Source organism: Pelecanus crispus, chromosome 1, assembly GCF_030463565.1.
Source record: "Pelecanus crispus isolate bPelCri1 chromosome 1, bPelCri1.pri, whole genome shotgun sequence".
NCBI lineage: Eukaryota > Metazoa > Chordata > Aves > Pelecaniformes > Pelecanidae > Pelecanus > Pelecanus crispus.
The window spans coordinates 28926270-28948941 of NC_134643.1; the positions used below are offsets into that span (position 1 = coordinate 28926270).

The 22672-nt window shown below is 40.5% G+C and overlaps 1 protein-coding gene across 1 annotated transcript in view; it reads right to left on the minus strand.

Moving 5' to 3' along the window:
- Positions 1 to 3477: 3477 nt before the first annotated feature.
- MET (MET proto-oncogene, receptor tyrosine kinase) overlaps positions 3478 to 22672 on the minus strand; it is a 71479-nt gene continuing 52284 nt past the window's right edge. Inside the window, exons 11-20 of the mRNA XM_075716226.1 lie at positions 19530 to 19676; positions 17337 to 17493; positions 16480 to 16620; positions 13822 to 14052; positions 11331 to 11411; positions 10530 to 10711; positions 8860 to 8969; positions 5014 to 5179; positions 3976 to 4112; positions 3478 to 3688 (exon numbers count right to left, since the gene is read on the minus strand). Coding sequence (XP_075572341.1) covers positions 3478 to 3688; positions 3976 to 4112; positions 5014 to 5179; positions 8860 to 8969; positions 10530 to 10711; positions 11331 to 11411; positions 13822 to 14052; positions 16480 to 16620; positions 17337 to 17493; positions 19530 to 19676 — 1563 coding nt within the window. The remainder of the gene's footprint in view (positions 3689 to 3975; positions 4113 to 5013; positions 5180 to 8859; positions 8970 to 10529; positions 10712 to 11330; positions 11412 to 13821; positions 14053 to 16479; positions 16621 to 17336; positions 17494 to 19529; positions 19677 to 22672) is intronic.

The following is a 22672-nucleotide window of genomic DNA, read 5'->3' on the forward strand; positions in this document are numbered from 1 at the left end:
ACTGAGCATGGGAAGCTTGTGATTGCATTGACCCTTTCAAAAAGGCAATAAATAGCATCCCTTAGAAATCATGAGAAGTAGTCAGAGGAATGTGTTACAAATCTGGTATTTAAGTTTAGACCATCATTTGGTTGTGTGTTATGCTGGTTTAGATTGAAGACCCTGGTATTAATAGCGGACTGTCGTAAAACCGTGGAGATTTTTTTACTGACTTTTCAGGGAAATCCTGAGAATGTATTGCAAAATAAATTAGATGTAAATAATTAGAATAAAAAACATCAGACCTTTTAGCTGGATTGGGCTTGTGACACAATAGAAGAATGTTTTCATCCTTAGCTGCTATTTTCAATGCCTTTTTTCCCCAAAATACACTTTGAGTTGAAACCGAGCATATACATTTTCTGTTCAGAACTAAATGTGTCTGGAGAAAATGTGTTTTGATGTTGGCTTGCTTGACATTTTGAAATTATAAGAGTGTATAAATGCTGGTTTTGATCAGCCAGACTTTGTGCATTAAAATATTTCTGAGTGAGTTAAGTATAAAATGTCCCCCTGAGGTAAGCCGCTGGAGAAATGAGCTTTTAGTGTGTTGTCTGGCTTAAGAGTGGCACAGGACAGTGCATGTTGCAGTGTTTGTGGGGCACCTACTTAAAATGCACTTCACAGAAGTGATCTTGTGAATTCAGTGGGAGGCATCTAATGTAACTGGGAGGAAATGCGTGGGAGAAGAGCAGGGCTGGCTTCTGTTCCCCCAGAAGAACCAAGAGCCCTGGGGACTGCAATGCCTTCTCTCTTCAGGTGTCGCAAATACAAAGCACCTTGCAGAGATGAAACGTGTGGTGGATGACCATGAGGGACATAGGGTCAGGTGCTTGAACTTTCTTGTGGATCATGACTGATTAGGGAGTTTGGATGCTAAATGTAAGCCCTGGCATCCTTCTTGGGCCAAGCGGCTACTCTTTATGGTGCCCAAATTCTGAGCTTCAAATGTCACCTCCAACTCTTAAGTGCATGAAGAATTTTAAGGCTCTGCATGTGGTTAGGCAAGAGACTTCCTATGCAAACAGACTATGCCATAGTTGTTCATGACAAATATTCTGCACCTTTCTCTGATCTATTAATGGGTCGGAGGCTGAGGAATGGCGTGTCTGATTTATTGGTGCGCCCTCCATATTTTTATGTTTCTGAGTTGTTTCCTCTCTCTCACACAGTTCCACAGGTTGCTCTTCCTGTGTTAGTCAGAAAAAGCATAGACTTTTATCAGCTTAACAGTCAAATGTTAACAGTAATTACAGTACTTGGAGTGTAAAGTATTACAACAATTCATTTTAATAACATGTTTATTAGGTCGTAACAACAACTATAAACATAAGTACCATTCAGCTCTTTTGCAGATATATGAACTTACTAACATCAAATCTTTATCAGAATCACGTATTCTTACAGGTGTCCCAGACACAACATTAACTTTATTAAGCAAAAGTTCATAAATAGTAAAAATGTCCTCTGTTTCACATTGCAGCGTTCCTCAAGCATGTATGTACAAGTTTTGGAGTATCTTCTCCAAATCTATGTGTCATAAACTTCCTTAGCTCTTTTAACTACCATAGAGATGATTTTTTTTATGCCTGCAGCAAAGCCTTTTGTCCTTGAGCAATCTACAAATAGTATTGCTCTCAGCAGACATGAAAGTTTGTTTCTGAAATGAAAGTGGTGATGAAACACAATAACAGTATTATCTGCTCATAGTTTGCCTACACACTCTGCCCTCATTATAAATCTTTCAATTATAACACTGTCTCCCAAGAACAATATGTGTCCCTTATATCAGTTCTTTATCTGCACTACCTCTATTTGAAGATCTTAAAATGGTTGGCTTGCAGCAACGGAGATATTATATTTAGGGTGGAGTGTGTTTACAGTCAGTTCTTTTCCTTTTTAATATTTACACAGTATTTTTTTAAGGTTGCTACAATTTATGAACCATGTACATTGACAGACATTTTCTGAAATGTTCACAGTGCAGTATTTTGTGGCCTAACCAAACTCTGTAAATGTCATTAAAAATAAACTTTTTTTTAATATAAAAATAGAATACTTTATGTGTTTACACCAACAAACCCAGTTCTATCCTATACTAAACAAGCTATACAGTAGTATGCACAGAATTCCACAGGAACAGAAATGACATGTGATGCTTGCCCTAAAGCTATAGTACTCTTCTCTGATGCATGAAAGTTTTATTTACTATCTCCTTTCAAAGTTACTTTTCTGGTCATAATTTAGGAATAAAAGTAGGTATCATAATTCACTGGGTTGTGTGATCCAAGAAGAGGCTAGAGGTGCCTAAAGCTGTTTCTTCTTTTGATTGGTCTTCTCGGCTCTGTAGGGCTGGCATGAAGAAGTTACTAACAATCCTGCTATGGCAGTGTCTTTTTAGGTCAGGGCTGGCTGCGATGCCTCTGCTCTTTACTCACCTTTGGCGGCAGCTCCACCCAAGGGTAGGTGGCAGAGCTTCAGCGACTTGCCGTGTGACTCACCAGACAGCAGCTCCAAAAGGTTGCCAGCCTGCCTGTCTCCTCTTCCTCTAGAATAATGTAGTCCATATTACTACATGCCAGGGATTAGCCTGGCATTTAATGTGGATGCCTTCAAGTTTTTATTCTCAGAGAGTGGTTAATTCTTTATTGAAAGAAATGGAGGCTTTGCATTTTTCAGTAGGAGATCTGTCGATATAGGCTGTTACTCAAAGAAGTGGTTGAATGTTGGAATAAAGTTGATGCTAGGAATACTTTAAGCTGGATGATTTTCCCTTCATTTTATGTACCGTCTGACTACACCAGAGGACTGACAAGGCTGACATACTTATTTTACTGCACACCATTTTTTGATGTTGATTTCTGTTAAGACATTTACCATGAGGCTGGCGCTCCTGGCTGTCTATGTTCTAAGAAACCCTGTTGATATAGTGCAAAAATCCAAAGTTTGGACTGTGCAGGAGGAAAATACATTTTAAACTCTTGTAACTCTCATTGCTTGTCTTAGCCTTTTGTGTGAAAACCATTTCTGCACCACTCATTATCCTAAAGTACATGCAACAGTAACAGTCCTTCCAGCCGTATTGATTGGTATTCTACTTTCTCCTTCATGGTATTAATGATGAATCTTTGTTCTTGGGTCTGAGCACACATTAATGAGAGCTAGTGGGGACTAGCTCTGGATGGTAGCACACAATGTTTCCATTTGGTAAATTGATGCAGTTGTCCAAATACTTGAAAATTACTGTGATGGTTTATAGAATCCCATAGCCTTAAACACCATGATGTCATGTCCTTGTACTAGTGCAACTTGGGCAACAACATAAACATGTGCAACGGTGTTCTCACAAAGATCGGGCAGTAAAAACTAGTGGACAAAATGTTTTGCTTTTTGTTCATACAACCAAGAATTAATTTTCCTCTATTTTAGACATACCCGTCATGTGTCAACATCCATGTCTGTGTTGTCTTGTGATGATAGAAGAGAAGGATAGGGAGCAATGCACTTCACGTTGACATAAGTAGCATTGACATGAACGTAGTGTTCCCCAATAAAAGTGGAGAAGATTGTTGATATTTTTGAAACAAGTTCAGAAAATGCTGGACGCATCTCAGGTTTTGGATGCCAGCACTTCAGCATAACTTCATACCTGTCATTCAAATAAAAGAAGTGTTCAATTATGAAATCATGTAAAAAGGGGGGAAAAAAAAAACCCTCTTTCCTCCCACAGTCTCACGTATTATATCAGAATAAGCAGCATTTGCAGAAGGCTTTGCAAACTATTTACTGCCGGGTTAGTTCAGTTGGTTAGAACACGGTGCTAATAACGCCAAGTTCACAGGTTCAATCCCTGCTTACTGCATGGGGGTTGGGCTCGATGATCTCTCAAGGTCCCTTCCAACCCAAAGCATTCTATGATTCTATGATTCTACTTACAGTGGGTCGGGGCAGTATTCAGGTTGTAGCAGCCTTCGTCCTTGTAATAAGTAAACAGTTATATCAAAAGAATTTACATCAGGATAAGGTGGTGCCCCTCGAGTCATAAGTTCCCATAACAACACACCAAAGGACCACTAAGAAAACAAAGAAATAAATAATAAGTGATAGGGTTGGAGGGCTTTACATTCCAGATTTCGAATATGGTTTGACAGATTTAAGCATTCAAATGCATGGATTTTCCCTTTGAAAAGTTATTTTACTGCATTCAGCTTTCTTTTAAGTGGGCTAATAAATGCTGTAGGGACTTGAGGAGCCACTTAAATTAGAGCCAGAGAAACTCAGCTAAGTAAATGAAAGAAAATAAAAGCCTATAGGCCTGCTACTTAGCTGGTATAAATTGGCAGACCTCTTTTGAGGTTAATGGAGCTCTGCCAATTTACATGAGCTGATGATCTGACTAGCCCTGTGTAAATACATGAAGAGAATATACATGGTGAAAATTCTATGCATCACAGGCTAATTTGAATATGGATTGAAAGGAGAGCGAAAATACAAAGTGATCCAGCCAACTAATGACTTCATGTTATGATTTTTTCTTCATAAATGGCCAGGTAATACTTGAGATTGCTGTAGGCAGTCAGTAAGTCTTTATAAAGCAAACAAGGTCTTTTGGGAACTATTACATTTTACTACTGTCGAAGTTAACCTGTTTTGTCAAGCTTTCCAGAGCCCCTCCTGTAGCAGGGTTCAGCTCCAGCTTGGCCTCTCGGAATGTCCTTAGTTTCCCTTGGAGTGGGATTAAACTCCTAATTCTTTCCTGAGCAGTAACAGATAATCAGGTCAACAGCTTGTTGCTTTGTGATTGGGACAAATACCTTTTCTGGATGTAGAAACAGTCTCTTATTCTTATGTGAACTAAAGTGAGATTCAAATACAAGTTTTGGTTTGGAGTTAGTCCATTCATTAAACACTAGAGAGATGTCTCAGGCAATATAATAGAAACTAATAGGTGATACAAATATATTTGTACATTACCACATCTGACTTTGTTGTGAACTTCTGAGTTTGTAAACTTTCTAAAGCCATCCATTTCACTGGCAGTTTGGCTCCTGTTTTATTGTGCACACTGTAGTATTCTTTATCATAGACATCTCTAGCAAGACCAAAATCAGCAACCTTGACAGTGAATTTTTCATCCAACCTAGAGAAATGACAAAAAGTATTATCTACAACTGAGCAGGCAAGATTTACAGTGATGGTGGATTATAATGAGTGACTTGCATTTTTGAGACTGTGACTTTGGAAGGCGGTATTTTGTCTTGGATCTATTAACTAATGTAACACTGAAACAAAAAGTGCAGCAAAGTATATTTGATACCCATTTAACACAGTGAATGAACTCAGGAAATTACCAATATTGTTTTGATAATATAATTTGAATTACAGTTCTTTTAAAACAATTGCTCTGTGTAAAAAGGTTTTTGCTAATAGCCTATACATCCTGATTGAGTGCTACATCATTTCTTCCACAGCTGTTTCTTCTTCCGTATCCTTAGAAACCTCTCATTTTTATTTCCAAGTCAAGGTATCACCTTTCCTATTCACTTTCAGTTTTGATAAGGAAGGACCCATCATTATCTCAGTGACTGCCAATATATAATAATGCAGTCCTGTAAATAAGGATGTGTGTGGTGTTTGTACTGGGAAGGAATGGTGGCATAAGGAAAGTTCTGCTGGGGTTACAGCTCAGCCATACCAGAAGATCTCCCTAGCTTTGCCCCTCCTAAGCTTGGTGTTTGTCCTGATAAGCAGTATCATTGTCAGAAAACAGATAGAGCATGGGTGTTGACATGCTTAAGCCTATCCTTCATTATGTGTGCAGACCTAGCCACAGCAAACACCTGCTTCTGGGCTTCTTTGCAGAATCACACAATCGCAGAATGGGTGAGGTTGGAAGGGACCTCTGAAGATCATCTAGTTCACCACCACCTCCCCTGCTCAAAGCAGGGTCAGCTCCTGCAGGTTTCCCAGGACCATGGCCAGTTGGGTTTTGAATATCTGCAAGGATGGAAACTCCACAACCTTTCTGGGCAACCTGTGTCAGTGTTCAGTCATCCTTACAATAAAACCGTTTCTTCCAATGTTTAAATGCAATTTTCTCTCTTTCAATTTGTGCCCACTGCCTCCTGGCCTGTCCCTGGGCACCACTAAGAAGAATCTGGCTTCATCTTCTTTACTCCACCATATCGTTTGTATTTATATGTATGGATAAGATCCCCCTGAGACTTCTCCAGGATAAACAATCCCATCTCTCTCAGCCTCTACATGTGGCATTTCCCTATCTTGAATTTATGAGGTTTCCGTCTGGACAATGCTCTGGTCTGTTGAAGTCCCTCTTGAACAGCACACGACCATCTGCTGTATTTACTGATGTAATAACTAAATCAATACCAATGAAAGGAGTAGGAGGGAACTTTGGTGGGTCAACAGGGGACAGTTTATGCCACAGCAGGTTTCTGCACCTCTTCCAGGATAGTCAAGAGTCCACAGGGACTGTATTTGCATCCTGGTTTCCTTTCTGATGGACATCGCCATTGTGACAGGGGCGGTGCTTCTGAGTGCTGGATTGCAGAAGGCCACTGGGGAATGTGGGTCTTCAACCCTACCTCTTCTCATGTGGCAGTGGCTCTCCAGGCTCTGAAGTGCTGAGCCATATAGAAGTACAAGAGGAGCCATTCAGTTGGCAATGTGAGACATCCTGGTAGCTGTTCCCTCCTCACCCAAGGAAGAGACAGTAGGCTGGAGGGAATGTCCTATTGCCACTATTTGGACTTTAGATGAACCAGGACTTCTATCCAGTAACCCCATTCCTTTCTCCTTAGGAAGCCTGAAAATCATAGAATCATAGAATCATAGAATCATCTAGGTTGGAAAAGACCTCTAAGATCATCCAGTCCAACCATTAACCTACACTACCAAGCCCACTCTAGACTAATCAAGGGTAGACCAGACTAAACCATATCCCGAAGTGCCACATCTACCCGTTTTTTAAACGCCTCCAGGGATGGTGACTCCACCACCTCTCTGGGCAGCCTGTTCCAATGCCTGACCACCCTTTCCGTAAAGAAATTTTTCCTAATTTCCAGTCTAAACCTCCCCTGGCGCAGCTTAAGCCCATTTCCTCTTGTCCTATCGCTAGCTACTTGGGAGAAGAGACCAACACCCACCTCACCACAACCTCCTTTCAGGTAGTTGTAGAGAGCGATAAGGTCTCCCCTCAGCCTCCTCTTTTCCAGGCTAAACAACCCCAGTTCCCTCAGCCGCTCCTCATAAGACTTGTTCTCCAGACCCTTCACCAGCTTCGTTGCCCGCCTCTGAACACGCTCCAGCACCTCAATGTCTTTCTTGTAGTGAGGGGCCCAAAACTGGACACAGTATTCCAGGTGCGGCCTCACCAGTGCCGAGTACAGGGGGACAATCACCTCCCTGCTCCTGCTGGCCACAGCATTCCTGATACAAGCCAGGATGCTGTTGGCCTTCTTGGCCACCTGGGCACACTGCTGGCTCATGTTCAGCCGGCTATCTACTAACACCCCCAGGTCCTTTTCGGCCAGGCAGCTTTCCAGCCACTCCTCCCCAAGCCTGTAGCGTTGCATGGGGTTGTTGTGACCGAAGTGCAGGACCCGGCACTTGGCCTTGTTGAACCTCATACAGTTGGCCACGGCCCATCGATCCAGTCTGTCCAGGTCCCTCTGCAGGGCCATCCTACCCTCGAGCAGATCGACACTCCCACCCAATTTGGTGTCGTCTGCAAACTTACTGAGGGTGCACTCGATCCCCTCATCCAGATCATTGATAAAGATATTGAACAAGACTGGCCCTAAAACAGAGCCCTGGGGAACACCGCTCGTGACCGGCCGCCAACTGGACTTAACACCATTTATCACTACTCTCTGGGCTCGGCCACCCAACCAGTTCTTTACCCAGCGAAGAGTATGCCTGTCTAAGCCGTGAGCTGCCAGCTTCCCAAGGAGGATATTGTTGCTTGTGGCTTTTTTCCTCCCTTAAAACCAGCAGCTGTAAGACAATGTTCTTTTTCAGAGGCTGTCCAGCTGCACGAGTGTGCACCCTTTGAAAAAGAATAAGAAATCTGATGTCACAGTTGAATAACCTTTTTGCAGCCAGAGTTCCAGATTATGACGTGCTAAAAATAAATCCTAACGTTTAATGCGGTACCTCATTAATTCACAACATAGGTGATGAATCAGCATAATAGTATCAGCAACTCCTGTATCAGTCTTTGTGTGAACTGAACTGTCTGGCTACCTAGACACTAGTAAGATTCTTTGCATGCTCTGTTTTTTTAATGTTAATTTGTGTCTGCAACTGAGCCAAAGTAAGCTCATACTCATGTAATGAAAGATTACTGTCAATAAGTCTCACTGCTGTTTCTTTGCATTCCTGTTTTTCTCACAAAGTTCCCCTGTGTTCCTCTCCCTCCTGTTAGGTGCGGCAGCAGAGACGTGCTGCTTCTGAAGACGTTGGGTGGAAGCACAGCAAGTTGAGACAACAGCAGTTTAACTTCCCTTAGGAGATGCCTTTTAAATGCTCTAACCAATGATTTTGAGAGACTACACTTTCACCTCAGCTTTTCTTATTTCCCACACTCAAAAAAAAAAGCTTATGTGTAAGAAGTGAGCCCTTAGCAACCTGAGTGGCTCATCAGTATGCAAGACAAACATCAGTATAATCATGGAACAATGAAAAAAACACCCTATTTTGACTAAAAAAGGAAAATCCTGGAAGCTTTCATTTACCTCATCTCACTGTCTTACACAAAAGAGTATGCTAGCATGGCTGGAATTAGGTGTTTGTACTTACATACAGTTTCTTGCTGCCAAGTCTCTATGGACAAACTTTTTGCTTGCAAGGTATTTCATCCCTTTTGCGACCTGAAGGCCAAATCCAATTAAATCTTTTACTGTTGGGTTCTGTAAAATACAAACATTTGTGATACAATGAACACAGAAGCCCAAGGAGCAGACTGGTTTTTGCTGTGGCTCTCAGTTTTTGGCACAACTAGCTTGCCACCAGAATGATCAAGACAGGTTGGTGCTTGTAGTAAAACTGGCGTAAGTTTAGGTCAAGTTCTTACCTCCAGTGGGGAAATACACTTTATGAAATCAAAAAACCTGACAGACTCCAGCAGAGTGGAGCTTGCAGCATAAGCAGCATGAGATGGGCTGGGAAGTGGAACAGTATGCTGAAACCTCAACATCACATTTGTGAACTCAGAATAATAGCATGTAACTCTGTAAAAGGTGCTAACGATGAACTTGGAGCTGATCAGCTGGAAATGACCAAGAAAGGAGAGAGTCCTATTTGGGGCAAAGTAAGTGCAAGCTATCATCAATATGATGCCATGGAAAAGGCAAATGAGGCCTTAGCGGTTACCAAAGAAAGATTTTCCACAAGGATTGGTATCTCTTTCTGCCGGTCTACAAGGTGAGGCCTTACTGAAAATGTTAAATATAGAAATAAATATAAACATGAAACTGTAATTCTTTTATCCAACATCATGACTTGTTATGTAGTAGTATGGTCCGACAGATTTTTGTGTTGTTGCCATTGCTCCATATATTCTGTGGAACAATCCTGTTCAACTGTGCTGCTATTCTATTTCAGGAAGGACCATGGCACTATTCACAGGCTAGGTCCCTGGTGCTTGTAGAATGAAAGAAGCTCAAAAGGGAAGAGGTCCCTACCTCAGAAAGCTTAACTCCCCCAACAATTTTTCAAGATGCATTTTTTTTTTTTTAATTTTACTGGCTATTGTTGATTGTCATAGAGGCAGGGATGAAATCCCATTGGTTCAAAAGTCACTTTATATTGTCCTAGCACTGTGAAATGGGTGAAATACTACAGTATAAAGTGAGCTTACGCTAACTGAGCTAAGACCTGTGGTCTCATACTTGAGAGAAAGCAGTGAGACACATTTGAGAAATCTGCAGTCTTTCAATGAAACTTGGGAAAATCTCTGATAAGAGAGTACTCATTGTTTATATAACAATTGCTGTTTTTCTCTTTTAAAGATAAGAAGAAAAAATATTGATAATAATGGGACTGTGACACTGTCTAGCTGGACATGAAGATCCCTCACCTAGAAGTTGGAAGAGCAGATGGTGACAACTGGCACAGCTGTGCTGAATTCAACAGAGATGTGCCAGTTTAAACCAGCAGATGGTTGGGCCCCTTGACTTAGATCTCATAAACACATTTGTTTATAAAGAGGCTTACGGATGGGAAATGAGAAATACTTATTGCTGATAATTTCTGGGAAACATTCTGGAGAGGAATTTGAGGGGGAAGGGAAGGAGTGGCAGCACTGTGGTTGGGCTTGGTGCCAGCCTAAGCAAGTGCTAAAGGTTAAGGTGTAGTAACAGCAGCAAGTTATAGACGTAATGTAATTATCAGAGCTTATAACCTGTGGTGTTGGAGCAGGGCGTGGCTAGACATGCATTACCATTTTGTAGACCTCACGATGTACTTACATGAGTCTCATTCCTAATGAAGTTTCGAAGATCTCCGTGTTTCATGTATGGAAGAACAACTAAGGGGGAGCCTTCATTGGGCAAACAGATTCCCAGGAGCGACAGAACATTGGGATGAGTGAAATCTTTCATGATTATTCCTTCTTTCAGAAACTGAGCTACTTCTTCCAGGTCTGTAATCCCTGAGAAATCCAGTAATAAAATGAAATAATTAAAAAAAAATGCAAACAAACTACGGTTCATTTCTGTACAGCATGTCATTGCACAACAAAGTGATAATAAGAAGCTACAAACACGATCCCCACCTCCCACATTACAACTAGGTTATGTGCATCAGTTTTCTTACAATGACTAAATACAGTTTGTTGGTGACTTCAATTCCGTTTCTCCTTTTCTTATTATGAATTATTTAGAACTGAATAACAACACTTGAGTAAAGCCTTTAATAAATGTTGTTACAGCTTCTTCCTGTTTTTCCAGCAGCTTTGCCCACTCTTTAGCAATTTAACTTCCAAAAACAAATCTTTAGTAGTCAGTAGAATAAAAAATGACACTGACTTTCCCTCATTTTCCTCTGTCCTTTTCTTTGTAGAGGAAATACATGGGCACTTCATTTGTTGCACAAATATATGCCAATGCCTTGTGGTAATCCAAAGTCATTGGAATTGCTCCAGAGATAAATCTGGTCCAGCTGCAACTAAGAATCTTTGTTTGTAAAATTACACTTCACTGTAATTAATTAGTTCACCCCAGTTATCTTTGGAATGATGGTAATGTCTCGCTATTAAAAATGTAACTCACTATTCAGTGACTTCACAGCACAATGAATTTTTCTGCCATCGTTATCCAGCAACGTCCCATGGTACACACACCCAAAATGTCCTGTGTAAAAAATGAGCAAGATTAGCTTTAATAAGTAAAATTAGCTTTCTGGTATTTTCCACTGAGTCGCAATTATGATTTAATAAAGTGATCACACTCCATTTCTGTCCAATTCCCAACACTTGTAATGTATACTTCATAACGAACACATAAAACAATCATTACATAAAGCCATCATTACATAAAATAAAAACTTTATTTGCAGCATAATTGATATTTCTTGACCTAGATGGAGAATATAAATAATGACAAGGCTGGCGCCACAACTGCTTCATATTCTTGGAATGACTATGCACACAAAACCCATGTCAGCCCATTCCCACCACGCTCTCCTGTTAGATATATGTCAAAGGAAGACACTGGAAGGCACAGGGAAGCAATTAGAAGGAGCTGATGCGACCACTGGATCGGTGGTTCCCGGGGATCTGCAAGCCCATGCTAAGTGGTCCACTGGACTGTACAGCCTTCATGCATCTTCAGTGGCAAGTTGCATAAGGAGGGTCACTGTGGGCTTACAGTCTCTCAGGTTGTGCTATTCCATGGAAAATGTTCAATGTTAAAAGTGGTGTATTGGCCATGAAAGGTTTGGGAGTGGCTCTACTGATCGCAGACTGACCACATCACTAGTCGGCAGTCTACAGTCTCTGCTGTGGCCTAGTTCCTAGTGCAAAATATCACTAAAAGATGATGAGCGAAATTTGCCTTCTTGCTGGTGATCTAAGCAGTGAAATAAACTGCCAGTGACACCGAAATCCTTCCTGATCCTGTGCTTTCCTGTGAAGCCATCAGGGTAGTCTGCAGAGCAGCGAAACCTACTATGATAAGTCAGATTGACCTGTCTGGGACACACAGAGAACTTTGAGTTCCAGGCACATGCATTAATTTATTCAAATTAAATTATGTACGTGTAATGGTTGCTTTCCTTCACAGATGTACTATTTACTGGACACTTTAAAAATATTAATACTTGCAGTTAGAAAGCAAAATAGTTTTTTTGTCAAGTGTGAGTTCTGCGGAGAACAAGACTATCTGATTAATTCTACCAGGTTCCAGTCATAAGTGCTGGTGAGAGCCCAATTGGCTTTGATTTTGGCTTGGGGTAAAATTAATACAAAGTTTGTTTTACAAAAGCAGCTAAAATCCCATCAGACCACAGATTGTTTGGAGCCTGGGCACAAATCCTAAAGCTTGGATTGGGTGTGTCTGAAATATTTTTGGGTTTGGCCTATTTCTAGTTATGGAGGAGAAAATTAAAAAAGGTTAATTATATTGGTCTCATTCCTGATATTTTTCAACTTTTAAAAAATGGGAAATTACTTGGCCTTTTCTGAAACAAGAAAGAAAAGAAAAAGGCCCACCCTTGCTTTGGGGATGATGAAGTGTATGTAATACATGGAAGGGAAACACACTGAATGTTTATTTGATTTGTGGCTATTTTCCTGCAAAAGAGGCATTAGGAATATCACTTATAGCCAAATTTTTATCAGTATTCTGATAGTCAGCAAGAGACTGCTCATGCATGATCTGCAGAAGTATTGAAAATCCAGTTTCTACTTGGGCTACCAACAGGTACTCAATTAGGTCAGAGTTTAATAAATGCCCCTAACAGAAATACTGGCTCAGGCTATGAAGGAGGGAGGGAACCTGCTTATGGAGATGTAGAGGAATAGGAGTCATAGGAGAAATTCAGAAAAATACGTGACTTGCTCTATCAGGAACAAAAATAAGGGGAAGTGAATCAGGAGCTATGCATTACTGCAGCTGGGATGACAGAGGAATGAGGGGGCACGGAGAGCCTTTGGCAGGAGGAAACAAACAGCAAATTCCTCAGAGCTGGGGGAAATTTGTGGAGGAAAAAGGGGTGTGTGCATTTCACCTGGCCCATGGGGACTTTCACTGAATGCACTGGTGACTGCAGGAGTTTTCACTGCGGTGTAGCCACCTTGCCAGCTCTCAGGCTCTGAGTTTAAGGTCGCTGCTGCCCCTGCCTCGGCATCCCCTGCCATTTAGGTGTGTGCCTTAGGCTTGTGCAATATTCTGCGGCAGCCTCACTCTTGCACCACAGCCTCATGGATCAGAAGCCCTGGCTGAGCTTTCCAATAGCCTGGAAAAGGGTGACAATGAGGCAGCTGAGGGGGAACCAGCAAGTCTCTGAGTTCCCAAAGGAGCCCCATTAATTGGCAGACTCCCTCCCTCTGGTGTCTTCTCCAACTGATCAAACGCACAACCCTTCATCTGACTTCAAAAGAGAACCCCTTGGTTCTCCCCTTGATTTGGTGCATGGGATGCAGTGCTGCAAGAGGTAAAAAGCTTGAAAAACCTCTGTGTAGCCACCTTATTCAGAATGGTTTATAGTGAATGGGTGCGCAAAAAGAACAGCAGTTTGCAATGCAAAAGTCGCGGTACCCACCTCTTCCTATCACTTCACTGAAGTGCACAATCAGGCTGTCGGCACCAATAACCACATGCTGCACTTCTTTGACCAGGTCAGGGTTTAAGGCACTGATGTCAATGTGGACATTAGTTTGGAGAAGTGGACTGGCTAAATCTGAGTCCCCGCTGGACAGAATTGGGGAGAGGTCAGAGTGAGGATACTGGGCAGGTCTGCACGATCCATTCTGAGACATGCTTGGAAACTGATCTGCAAGAGGAACAGAAACTGTTATAATCCTTTCAGACTTCTCCTTGGAAAATGCAGAGCTTTATTTCATTGGTGAGCATGGGTTTGAGTTTATCAGTTTGGAAGTGGCTTGGCTTTGCAGAAGTTTTGGTCACAAAGGGAAAATGAAAATATGCATTGCTGATCTGCCAAAATCCAGGAAAACCATGTCACTAGAAACTTATGCTTGTCTCAGCTCTACTTTTATGAAAGTAAATGGCAAAACTTCCACTTTTCTGTGGGGATGGAATGAAGCCGTGTCACTTCTTGCCAAGTGTCGGTTATAGCATTTCTAGTAATAGGGAGTAACAAGATTAAAATGGAAAAATGACAGCGATATGGGAGGAGGAAGTAGTGATCAATTAAAAACATGAAACCTTTTATTATTGTCATGTTTTAATTTGATAGGGAACTTTACATTTCATGAAGGTTTCCAAACTGCTGGTGACTAGCTATATTTATCCAATGGTAAATATTCAACCAGGGAAATGCCTAGAGGTGATTCATATCCTGTAACTACTGAAGATAATACAGTTGGTGCTAGTCATGAAAAGAACATGAGCCAGCTGATTTAAAATAGCAGAAATTAAAATGTTTCAGTCAAGCAAGGAGTATTTATTTGAGAAAATTATTTTAGTCAACAGCATGTTGTTCAGGTATTGTAAATTGCTTTTGTTGAAAAGATTTTTCCCCTAGCATTTTGTGTAATAGAATCAAGGAACTAAGTTTAATTTACACCAGTTTCAGTCTGGAATGATTCCAGTGGAGTGAATGAGCAGAATTTAGCCCAGGGTCAAAAAGAAAAAAAGGGAATAAATTTAACAACAGAAATTATCAGATATTTTATCACAAAGAGTAAAAGGTGTTGTACAGACATGTCATATATTTATGTATAAAACCTGGGAAGTTTTCATATAGGGCTGTTATCACTCTAGATGCTGAGAACTCAGTGCTGCTCTATCTAGAAGCGAAAATACAAACTCTTATATTAACAAAGCCACGTTTATGTCACCAAGAGCAAATATCTATTTAATAATCACAGTAAAATATTCCACCCATGGCTGAAAAATGTTTTTTACAGCTGCTACATGTAAATCTGCATGTTTTCTAATGTTCCTGTAATTTTATTCTTTGACAGTAATTGATGTGAACATTCCTACAGGACATTAAGTGAGTGCACCTCCTCCTTGGGTGCTCTCTCTGCTGTGCTTTGCCAGTGGACAGTGGCTCCAGGACCGCTGCAGATTTACCTTCCACCAAGTCTCTGCATAGTTTTGTCTCGTGTACCACTTTCCCTTCTAAACAGTGGCACAGGCTTTCCTTTTCCTTTGGGAATCTTTCAATCAGGAAACTTCCTGTGCGAGCTGGCAGCAGCAATTAAAGAATCATTAAAGGAAGCTGGGAACTGGCCTGGCTCTCAAAGAGCCCCACAATTGGGGATTACAAAGGTTGAATAAGGATTTGGAGTGACGTCTGTTGAGTTGTATATGGCAGCACCTGAAATAGTACAAGACTATGTCTACACCAAGACTAACAAATATCTGTGATATCTCAAATATCATAATATGATAACCCCTAATAGTTCAAAACTCTTTAATGGTAATCACAGAACATGGTCTCCACATGCCTTAAAGGACATGTTCAGCCTAAAGCAGTAGGATTAATGCAGCAGAGTGCTTTTATAGAGAATACCCACTCTAAAATGGTGTTACAAGGCACAAAAATGTATTCAGCATAGGGTTATTCTTCCCTCATGCCCACAGGCGTGAAACTGAACAGCCTGTTTCCTGAGACTAACATCTCAGTACACATGGACTTCCCCTCAGTTTGTCACAGTTTTCACATCCCTTTGGCTTAATTTTTAAAATGAACATTTCTGTCTCATACATTGTGCCATTTTATGGGAGGGGCATGAACAGACAAAAGAATATCAGTTTACAAAACTCCATGTCCCATGTTGGGCTGGCAGAACTGCTTTATAATGACTGTATGAAGTCACTGAGACACACTAAACCTATGGCCACTCGATGCTATCCTTAAAATCACTTTTTTCAGAGTGTATTTACGCATGGTGTGATGGACCTCATGATAACACAAAATCATTACACCCACTAGCTCCTAATAAATTGTGGAGCATACTTACAGAGAGTTTTTACTAATAGCATTTTATATATTCCTCCAACCTGAATAAAAGTAAAAATCCTTTGCACCTTAATCTTTGGAAGGACCTGAGAAGCTCAGTTCAAATAGCAAGCCTATGAACACATGAAAGTCCCAAACAATGCAGACACAGACAAACCAGATGAGAAACTGAAATTGAGATATTGATCAAAATAGCTATCTTCTGAAGACATATGAAAAGTGAGATGTATAAAATACCATCCGTACAGACTCATAATAGAGGTGTACCTTCTAGAAAAGTTGATCTGTAGTCTACAGATTCGCTTGAAACCATTTCTGTTGTTGGGCTTACACTCCTCGCGCTCACCAGCCTGTCCAGGTGAGGAGTGTGCACTCTGCCATCATAGCGCACTAGGTCACTTCCCAGATCTGAAGGGGGAGGAGAAACAAATATTAGAAAACCCTCATGTTTGCTGTGTGCCAACATTCATTTAGGTATTTATTTAAGTTTAGATGTTCTGCTCTGCTGGGAAGAGGGTTGGGTTGTTGCTGAGGCAGGCATGTGCAGGACCTGAACTTGAGCTATTTGTACAGCACAAGATTTGCTGTAATGTGTGTTAAAGCCCCACTCTTGGCCACACTGGAAGATCCAAGAGAGCTTCGAAGTGTCATGATCTGATTGTGATACTGTGTGAGAACAAGACCTGGTTATATACTAGCTCCCCTCGTCCTCCCGCCTTGCGTAGGGCAGCAGTTCCCACTGGAAGGAAACCCAGGGACAGGGGCCAGAGAGGAGGCACACTCTGACCAAGTTCCCAATTTGGGCCAAGTACTTGTGATTCCACGCATGTCATTTACTCGTCCCCTCTTCCAAGGCTGATTGGGGAAGAGAAGTTACTAAGTTTTGCTAATAGCTCAGAGTTCCTCTGAAATCCTTGTCCTTTAGGCATAGTGTGGCCCTTCACCCAGCTCAGGCGAGAGCCAAGGGCTGAAATGTAACTAAACATTGGACTTGATTGTGAAACCTCTGCTGACAGGTTACAGCTGGGCATTGCATGGCAGTTAAGAAAAGCATAAATTGACGTCAGTTTTTAAAATCTAAGATATAATAATGGAATTGTTTGATGGAGTTGACTATGATGGACCTTTAATTTGTTTCTTCTTCCTTCTCCAGAGGAAAAACACCAAAAAGATAAAAATTAAAACTGATGTTGAAACAGCTCCAGCAATTAGTCCTGTGAAATTCTGATCTTGCTGGATCAGCACTTTTCCGATAACTGTTGACAAAACTTCTTGCTTCCACTGAAAAAAAAACAAAGAAGAAAAACAGTGTGATGATTTCAAAATGCAAGAAAGAAGTAGATTATTAGTACTAAAATATGAGCTGATATGTCTCATATGTATTAAAGCTTGATTTTGTGAAGCTATACTGTGGTAAGACACTGGGAGTGGAGAAATTATTGTATTGGTGTATGCAAAAGCAGATCTACATTTTTATGATTCATTACATGCCTTCAGGAGCTCCAGTAGTGCCACGGCTATATGTGTGCTACACCGCACACACGGCACACGCTCACACACACACTCTGGATAACAGGGTCTTGCTGCTACCAGATGTTAATTTAAAATGCTAAGTTCATACTTTTACTCAAATGGGGCAGGGAAATATATGGGCCTATTGATATGTGGGCTGAGATGTATGTTAAAACAAATTAGCCCAAATGTCTTTAATATGTGTCCTTCTGGCATAAATACGCTGTAATATCAAACTCTCTCTCTGTTGACAGCATGCCTGTATTTTAGTTCCCAAGGTCACGTGAATCTGTCCTTTGCCAGCTTCGAGCTTGTCGACAGTTTAAAGAAACAAAACAAAACAAAACACCAACCCCAAAAATCAACAACCAAACAAACACCAAGCAGCTAACAGGACAAAACTGTTTTAGGTCACACAGCACTAGCTCAGTCAGTTGGAATGCATTTGGCCATCTTTTCTCTTCCTCCCGTGGAATTCATTCCTCTGGGTACTGTAATGATGGATTTGCCCGTCAAAAGAGCAAATTTTCTTCTTCGCTGGGCAGACTGCAATTTCTGAGGCTCCTTGTCAGTAAACAAGCAGAAACCTTATTTAACCCCTTTATGTTGTGTTCTTTTCTGTGTAGGAAATATGTGTCACGCATTTCTGTTTCTCAGAGGTTAAGGAAATATCACATAGTAGAACTGATTGAATGTAGTGCCAGTCCTGGTTGCATATGTAAAAATACAAACAAGTACAGAATGCAACATATGCACAAGTATTATATGAAACTAGGCATTCACAGGTTGGGGAAACAGATTTGCCAAAAGGAGAGGTGCAACTAATTTTATAGTTTGCCTGATACATCCAAGAAATTTAATTTGTACTTTTCAAAGTAAATTAATATTGAAGTAAATTAACATTTACTGTATTGACAAAGCAAATCAGTTATTACTATTTACTTAGGATGCAGTAGCACATAGGAATACCATTCATGGTCCAGGATCCTGTTGAGATGAATGCCATAAAGACACAGAAAAAATAGATGGTCCCTGCTCCAAAGAGCTTGCATAGACTTTGATCCCAGTCACACTTACATGACTGGCAAAGTTTCCATTGTTTTCTATGAATCAGAGTCCATTATCATCAAATTTCATAGTTTAAAGGTAATTTCCTTCCTCTGTGATTTTCCTTTTTTTATATTTAAAAAAAATCCAAAGATACTGAAAGATTTGTGTCTTATTCTATGAATCAGTAGGTCAAAACTGTCTACAATTTAAATTTGCAGTAGCACTCTCAATGACTCTAGTGAGACCACCTTTAGAACAATAATTTTAGAACTCAAACATTTGTCCTGAGGGTCTGCATCTTACAAAAATAATTGAAAAGAAATTTTAAAAAGAAGACAAAAAATTGTTTCAGAAAGGATCTGATCCTATTGACTGCAGCAGAATTTTTCACTAAAAAAAAGGACTTGTGAGCTCCAAAACAAACCTACTCCATTATAGCTTCCCATTCTTCCCCATAGGTTTCCTCTTGTGTTTGGATTAACAACTATGATTTTATTTCTGTGCTTACTTTAGGTTCTGCTTTGTGCCTAAGGCTCCAGAAAGTCCCTGTACGAACAGGTAATAACAACAATAATGATAATGTTTCTTTTAAATTAGTCAATATGATTTGAATTTCCATCCCAAACAAACAGGGATAGAGATATCTCTGTAATCACAGGCTTAGGCTTAGATTTAAAGTTTATAGGTTCAATAGTGACATTGAGAATGATAATAAAAATGGCATTAATATCTCATGTGTGATGTAGCTGCCTCACCTCTATATTTAGCTCGCTGTTGGATTTCAGGAGATCGCTGGGAACCGTACACAGAATTGATTCCGACTGCAGGAGGAGGTTTTCGCAGCTTTTATTTCCAACTTTTAGCACCTCTCCTTTAACAGCTTCTGGATCAATATAATTTCCCTTGGGGAAAAAAAAAAATCAATTTCATATTACATAACCGTCTCACAGAAGTTAAGGAGAAGCCCTTTTATTACCTTGGAAAATGTTTTTAATAGAAAAACGATTGTGAAATAAAAGACTAATGCAAATTTACATTGCCCTGTCAATATGCATGTATCAGTTTTTTTCATGTAAATGGGAGTTTGACAGTCAGGCCAGAGGGGGATGATAAAGTTTATGGATAAAATCTGCTGTCACTAATACTTATACAGCCCATACAGACTTCTAAAAATGTAAATGTCCAAGGGATAAATTCTCTTGGTCCTGTTTAGATTTTTGCATAATTTGCACAAGAAAGGAAGCATTATGTAACCCTGTTTTTTATACAAAACTGACATTATATTATCCACAAACTAAAGGCATCTCAGACATTTTGTTTTGCAAGTGGTTATGGTAGCAGGAGTGAAGCTTTCAAAAAGAATTAATTATAATAATAAAAATGCACAAGTCTGTTAAAATTGTGTTCCACAGACCAAAGAGGAACAAACCCTAGTAAAGATGACAGCATGAAAAGTGCACTCCCTACTCAGAAAACCTGCTTTCACATCCCAGACTTGGATGAAATATTATTCCTTCTGGTATTGTGATAGTAGTGTCCAAAGGCCAAGTTCAGGATCTTTTGCGCTCAGGAGGGTGTCAGTATTTAAGAAGCTGCTGTACCCCATGTACAGCCCAGCTTAAGATAAGATGAAAGAACAGGCATATTAAATGGGAGTAAAAGGGGAGAAGGGAGGATGGGGAGTAACACAAATACAGGCTATTTATGTGGGCTGGATCTGGGAGTTTCTTATGAGAAGGGAGGAAGGTGTCATGGCTGATACTGCTATGAGGCCTCATACACTGGAAAGAAAACAAGAATCTCATTCTGAGGAGCAAAAAAAATCTTACTTTGGAATATGTTTTGAGTCTGCTGCAGAATCAGACTGAGCCCTGGGAAAATGTTAATAAAAATACAGGAGAGCCAGTTTAACGTCCTCTTTTGACTGGCAAAGCCACATCTCAGGTGAGTGCTATTTAATTGCTGACCAAACAAGTCCATTTTGCACTCCATCTTCTGTCTACTTGGACCCATTCTGTTTTGTGTTAATTAAGTAAATATTCAATGTTCATTGCTTGTTAGTATGGAGGCTTGCTGCAGATTGTGAGCCAGTCATGTTAAAATCTTTCCTTTGAATGATGTACCTCAAAAGACTTGAATGTGGGTCTTCCATCTCCAGGACAAATGTACTATGCTGGAGAGTGTGGGTGAGTGGCCTCTCTTTTTCTTCTACACCAAATCTTAGAATTTTTTCTCCACCAAACTGATACTTACCGAAAGGAAAAAAAAAAAAAAAAAAAAATATATATACTGATGTTTCCCAAGGTGGTCCTTAGCCATTTACAATGAAGACAGTAGTTTTAACTTATAATCATTACCATTATATTACCTTTAATATATTATAGTTTCATATATATGCAGTATAATATCTCAGTATATTGAGAGTTTCAAAACTCTTTCAGCAGTGGTTTTGCTCTTCTAAGGATCACAGAATTTGCCTGTGATTTTAAGAAAAGGAGGAAACTGACTCATCTGAGATCTGGGAAACAATATTTTCTATTTTAAAATGCATATTACCCCCTTCTTACTGAGCAATGCCCTTGCACACAAGCTGGAGAAGCTAGTTACTGGACTGAGTAGCTGTTGCAAACCAATCTAATAGACCAACTACCTCACAACTTAGAGAGATGGGAATAATTTGGGTGAAGGTGTAGAAGCAGTAGAAGGACCACAAACCAAGGTGTGGAAATTTTGAGATTGGTGTCAGAAAAATTTGTGAGGTTTCTAAGCAGAGTGAGTTGGCTTGGGAAGAATGAAGAGTTACTGCAGCTGCAGAGCTTCCATTTCAGCTTGCTCAGGTTTCCATATTGCAGTCTCTTGGACCAGACATTGAGAAAAACATAATTTTCTGTGTGATGTGGATGAAGATTGAAAATAGAGTGACCTATAAATAGACAATTTAACAAGTCTTGTCGTGGTCTTAGTTTTACAGCAGATGTGCCAGAGGACAGTCAAGATCTTGGATGTGATGTGTAACATGAAATAACAATTGTGCTACTTTTTTTTGTAGTGGAAGATTTGTATTTATAAATACAACTTAGTCACCTAGTGGCCCATTCCTAGGCCTCCTCTTGGAGCATGCAGGGAGTCCCCACACCAGGTTGGTGCACAAGCACAACCCCAGACCAGGACAGGCCTCTGGGCAGACTGAGGTAAGAAACTGTTTCTTTCCTTATCTGTTTGTTAGTTTTTTTCACAGCTAAGACACACTGGGCTGTCAGCAGGCCAGCTTGCAGGTCTGAGTAGTGGGTTCCATGGGAGGCAGCAAGTAGACTCTGTCCTCTTGAGCAGACTCAGGTCTTTGGTCATCCCCAACAGCAAAACACCAGAATTTCTCCTGCCTTGAGAGCTTCCCGTGTTGGTGGGAGACGGGAGCCCTTCTGAAGTGGTGTCTTCACAGTGTTGAAGCAGAGAAGTGTCTCAAGCTACTCTGCCATGACCCCTCTGACTGGGGCATTGTGGACACTGAGAGACTCCAAAGAGCCACATACTTGGCAGAGGAAGACAGTGATGATGTGGGACCTTGAGAGACTTGGTAGTGTGGAAGACAAAAGGGCTGGCACTGAAGACAAGAAGGGCTGGCATTCATGGCACACAGTTCCCTGACTGTGTTTTAGATAGCAGACTTAATATTTTCTTGTGTGTAACATTTTCTTACAAATACATCTTCTGGTCATCAGGGGAAACCAAACAGAACCTTTCAATCGCTACCCACCATCATTTGATGAAAGCCAAATATGTCACACTAGATTAGTTTGATTGAAAAACTTGTGATAAAAGCTCCCTCCACCCCTCTGAAACTAATTAAGAAAAAGATAAAAGAACTTTGGTTTGGTAGAACAGACTGTTCACTGAAGCA